At 39.6% G+C, this 5,071-nt stretch overlaps 1 protein-coding gene across 3 annotated transcripts; it reads left to right on the forward strand.

Moving 5' to 3' along the window:
* The first annotated feature begins 530 nt into the window (after positions 1-530).
* On the forward strand, positions 531-3,287 carry LOC308390734 (carbonic anhydrase 4-like). 3 transcript variants are annotated; one of them, XM_080873004.1, is made up of 9 exons: positions 531-587; positions 943-1,012; positions 1,113-1,139; positions 1,229-1,399; positions 1,593-1,741; positions 1,881-1,976; positions 2,166-2,244; positions 2,340-2,488; positions 2,617-3,287. In XM_080873004.1, the coding sequence occupies exons 2-9, from the start codon at positions 943-945 to the stop codon at positions 2,800-2,802; spliced, it is 927 nt and encodes a 308-aa protein (XP_080729130.1). In that variant the 5' UTR covers positions 531-587; the 3' UTR covers positions 2,803-3,287. The 3 variants fall into 3 exon arrangements, with proteins under 3 accessions (XP_080729130.1, XP_080729128.1, XP_080729129.1); XM_080873002.1 differs by having other exon boundaries at positions 532-587; positions 2,340-2,503; XM_080873003.1 differs by lacking the exon at positions 531-587 and adding an exon at positions 689-748 and having other exon boundaries at positions 2,340-2,503.
* The last annotated feature ends 1,784 nt before the right edge of the window (positions 3,288-5,071 follow it).

Raw genomic sequence — 5,071 nt, forward strand, 5'->3', positions numbered from 1 at the left:
AAAGTAAAACAACATCCGTCCTTCCCTGGATGACATATACCATTTACAAAATGCCTTGTTGAGACTGATCAGCCGTCTTGTTATAAAACATGCATCCTCTTTATTCCATGAGGCTGTAACCATCATAACCATAAGTTGTGTGGGTTTTTTGTCTGACCAAGATGCAGCTTTCTTTATCTTTTCAACGTCCTTATAATGACAACCACAATTTGTTAATGTGCTAAAAGAAAAAAAAGATTTCTTTCCTTGTTACGAAAACCGATTCTGAAATACGATTTCACTAACTCGCCAGTTTGTCTTGAAATAACGACATACATCTCCACTTTTTTTTTCTCAAAACAGAATTACGACTTTAATCTCGAAATGTAGACTTTATTCTTAAAAAGGTCGATTTTTCTTTCTTTTTTTTTAAATTAAAGTCGCCATAATACCCCCTCGTACTTCCGCGAAATTATTGCGGAGAGATAAAGACCTACTCACGTGTCCCATGGAGGTGGAGCCGGGCCAGCTGCAAGATGCACTGAGGAAATAAAAAGAGGTGAGCTGCATCTGAAAACAGGCTGAACAGACGCACAGGTGTATCAAAGGTAAGACACTGTGCTGCTCAGGTGAAGTGGACAAAAGAAAAAATTAGGCTACAGTCAGAAACCTGCATTTGTTGCATTCTTTTCTCTATTAACAGCAAACTGCAGCACTACAAATAAAATTGGTTAACTTTTAGAAATTAATCGTCAAAGTTTATATAAAGGTAAATTTGTCACTCCATATAGTAACTTGTTAATTAATGAATTCATTCATTCATGCAGAATCGGAATACTATATTAATTAACCAATTATTCTTTTCTGTGTTGTACATTTTTTTCCGATTATTTTGATTTAATTTAATTTTTTTTTTTTTAAATATATGCGATTCCAAACAATGTGGCTTTTTGGTCGTTTCAGATGAAGTGGTTTGAAGTTGTTACCCTTGCTGTGTGCGTCCTCGTACCCACCGCTCACTCCCAATCAAAAGGTGTGTACTTCATTTAGGAATTTACTGTTACACTGAATTTCTAATTATGTGAATCTAAATGTTCTGTTTTTTCACCCCCTTCTTTTTTTTTTTCATCCAGCCTGGTGTTATCACCTCCCATCCTGCAGTAAGTACCCAATATCTCCATTATCTATTATAATGTTGCCCACCGAGTGACCCCTCCTCGGTGACTTTACGTGTTCTTTCTGCTCATAGATGACACAACCTGGCCAACAATTTTCCCGGAGTATTGCAACGGCACCCGACAGTCACCCATTGACATCGTCTCAGCATCAGCCACACCGAACGCCAATCTGACTGAATTCACTTTTGTGAAGTATGACGACACCTCCGCAATGACGTCAATGACAAATACTGGCGACACAGGTGAGCACCGGGAGTTTGTGGCTACAAAAGTGTGTTGTCATGGGGTTTCTGTAAACTTTGTATCTCACTTAGATTTTAGCGCCCTCATCTTTTCTGCAATTAAACGCACTGGCCTTGCGCCTGAATTTTTCCTTTGACTCCTCGCAGGTTAGGTGTAACTTTATCGTGTTTTTGTTTTTTCACCTTCTTTCAGTCCAAGTGACCCTTAAGAGCGGAGTTAAGATTTCAGGAGGGGACCTGTCCGAGCAATACGACAGCCTCCAGTTTCACTTGCACTGGGGTAATGGCTCCTCTGTGCCCGGCTCAGAGCACACAGTGGATGGAAAGCGCTATCCTATGGAGGTACACATTTTTTTTTCTTGTTATTTTGGTGTATTTTTGAATATATTAATTTTAAATCTGTAAAAAAAAAAAAAAAAAAGAAAAAGAAAAACCCAACAGAAATAAACAAGCAAACGTCTGTATAACTTCATTTTCGCAGCTGCATATTGTGAACAGCAAGTCATCCTACAATGGAAATACAAATCTAGCCGTCAAAGACTCCACCGGACTTTCAGCGCTTGGTTTCTTTATCGAGGTGAGAGAAGCAGTGCACGAGATGACGTAATGCTTACTGTGTTGTTCAGTATTGAGGCCCCACTCGATTTTTTATTTATTTATTTATTTATTTTATTTTATTTTTTATTTTTTATTTTTTTTGGGGGGGGGGGGGGGGGGTCTCGTCTGTTATGGGGAATGCGTCAATACCCCTTTCTTTTTCTTCCAGGTAATGTCAGGCAACTCAACTGGCCAGCCGGATAGCTGGCACAATTTGGCTTCTTACTTGCCCAACATCACAGAAAAAGGTGACTTTTTTTTGGTGGAAAACCTCCTCTTCTCTTTCTGACTCTAAATTGTGTCACCCGTAGTTCCTTCATGTAAGTCTTGTTTCTGTCCTCAGGCCAGAACGTTTCAATTGCAGCCGGGTTTTCCCTGGACGACCTGCTTGTCGGTGTGGATCGCACTAAGTATTACCGCTACCTTGGATCCTTGACGACCCCCGCTTGTCAGGAGGCGGTGGTCTGGACCGTTTTTAAGGAACCAATTAAAGTCAGTAAAGATCTAGTAGGTGTCATTTCATTTCTTCCTTGTGTCTCCTAATTGTCATTGCTGTGAGCACAGATGCACCGTTAGTGGTTCATACAGCTAACTGGAAACAAAATATGTCTCATGACCAGATTGACCTCTTCAGCACCACACTGCACTTCAACGACAGTTCATCACCAATCATGATAAACGTCTACAGAAGCCTGCAGCCTGCACAGAAAGTCTGGACTCAGAGCATCAAGGCCTCCGCCTCCACAACCTGCTTCTCCCTGAGCCTGCTACTTCTCAGTCTTGTACTGGGCTGGAGTTGGAGCTAAAATAGAAAGAGGATGTCATCAAGAACTTTGCCGATCAACCCGTTGCCTCACCTCAGAGCGCCCGTTCTTTTCCCATTTAACTAAAACTGACTGATTTCTAATGTAGCTCTTTGTGTTTGACATAATCACGAAAAGTATGAAGAACAACTTATTAAGTTCAAGGCTACTTCTGTTCCGATCTTATCTCTCAACACTATCTCTTGATTATGGCTACCTGTGACAAAGCTTTTGCCTGTTGTCAGATTTGAGTCTGTATGATGAATGCACCTCGTGTATGCAACGTTTACTTTAAGCAGTGACATCGACATGTTTTCATTTTGCAAAGCCATATGGTCTGAGCAACTGAGATGTGTTCCATGTCAGTGTTGAGCTGCCAGAGCTACATGTGGGTGACACATTGCTTATGCCCTTAATACTGTACTGTGTTGCTTGAACATGAAGAAAACTGTGACTTTCTTGGTCTTATTAAATGACATCTAAAATTATTTGTGACTGTTTCTGCAGTTTTATTGTCTTTTTTTAATTCTTGGAAGTTTCTGGAACTTTTGAAATGATACATATATGGGTGGAGTCCTCATCTGCATTTGTTACACTTAACTAGGACAAGCTGTCTGAGCTTTTGAGAGCTTTCTATTCTAGTTCACAAAAAGTGCGTAAACAATGAACTTTAACACAAAAGTCCCCAGTTTTATTCTGTGGTGGTTTAAAACCTGTGAAGCTGCCAATGTTTTGTTCACACTGTTATTAACCTTACATAACCCATGCCATTTGCTAACAAAGAAGAGTAAACAGACCTGTTTAAACTCAATCCGTCTAAAAGATTTGGCTGTTTTTTGAATCAAATGTGTAATGGTTAACCATCAATGAAGTTGAAGAAAAGGCGAAGGCCACTGAAATACGTGTGCACAATGACTTCTGTCAGAATTGCAGTTATTTTGATTTTAACTAAGCGAAACATATTTCACTGAAAAAAAAACTTTTAGAAAAAGTATCTGTACTTGGTCTCCTACATCTTGTCCCTGTCATCTTGCAGGTGTGTGTCCAACATTCCTGTTCCTTTTTCCCATCTTCTGTCACCAGGCTTTTAGAATTTAATAGAGGTTTGATTAGTCTAGCATGGAGAGCACGAGAGTCCAAATGACTTTGACACTGTCCTGCTTAAAACACTTGTGCAAGATACATATAAATAGACCATAATTTTACAGCATAACAGAAGCATAAACTTATTATCCTTATTTAAATTTTTGTTGTGTTTGTGATTTTTCTAGTAAGTAAGCCGCGTGCATTAGTTAAGGCCAACCCTTATAGTGATAAACTGAAGTTAGCAGTCACAGTGAACAGGGTAGACATTGCCAAGAGTGAACTCTTTGATGGCGACATCCCGTGCAAGGTGAGGAGGCAAACAGATTTCTCATAGTTGTTACACTGGAAGAAACACTAATAAGTAAATTAATAATGTGCAGTTATATCAATTTTGACAGATAGATCAGTTTAAATGTGATTTGCAGAGGAATATTTGGCGTAAAAAATATATACCTGTCTTAAAACATCATCTTACGTTCCTCCAATTAAACAGTACGGAGATTCTAAGACTCAATGACAGATGGCCTGATCAGTGACGAGCCCCAGTTTGTTCGGTTTTTCACTGAGAATGGTTTGAACATTGTGGACTACCTAACTGCAAGCTGGAAAGTCTGTATTGCTCTTTCAGCTACTACAGCACTGCCTATAGAAAAATATGGCATCTGCACGAGCATCATCAGAACAACAGAGTTCATCCTCAAAAGTAATGGCAGATAACAATCAGAGCAGACCAAGGAGGGAGTTAAGCCATGAAGGTATTCTTTTTTACAGTTGACCTGTGTTAGGGTTGAAAATTTTTGATTTTAGATTTAAATGATTAAATAAAGCTGTTTTAGTTATTTCATTTATACACAAAGCAGTTCTGCTCATAGCAAGTTGGCGCTCCGTGTTTTGAGGGTCACGGAGCGCCAACTCGTTGGCGAAGACTGAGTGGGTGACTGGGCTGAAATATTGAAGAGTGGACATAAAGCGCTTGAGGGTCCTTTTCTGCTGCACGCTTACATACACATGATAATGGTTTTCTATAAGTCTCTGGGTCAGAGAGTCCAAATAAGATATCCCGAAACAGACCTTAGAATCAGTGGAAGAACAGTAGATAATATGGTAAATGGCCTGTATTTGTATAGCGCTTTACTAGTCCCTAAGGACCCCAAAGTGCTTTACACATCCAGTCATCCACCCATTT

This window comes from Rhamphochromis sp. 'chilingali' (genome assembly GCF_963969265.1).
Source record: "Rhamphochromis sp. 'chilingali' genome assembly, chromosome: 22".
Lineage (NCBI taxonomy): Eukaryota > Metazoa > Chordata > Actinopteri > Cichliformes > Cichlidae > Rhamphochromis > Rhamphochromis sp. 'chilingali'.

What these genes read in the sequence shown, in the direction of transcription:
- LOC308390734 (XM_080873002.1), top strand. Translation starts at nt 943, where the DNA reads ATGAAGTGGTTTGAAGTTGTTACCCTTGCTGTGTGCGTCCTCGTACCC. An exon ending in CGCTTGGTTTCTTTATCGAG is followed by an intron (nt 1,977 to 2,165) that starts GTGAGAGAAGCA and finishes TTTTTCTTCCAG; the next exon opens with GTAATGTCAGGCAACTCAAC. An exon ending in TTAAAGTCAGTAAAGATCTA is followed by an intron (nt 2,504 to 2,616) that starts GTAGGTGTCATT and finishes TCTCATGACCAG; the next exon opens with ATTGACCTCTTCAGCACCAC.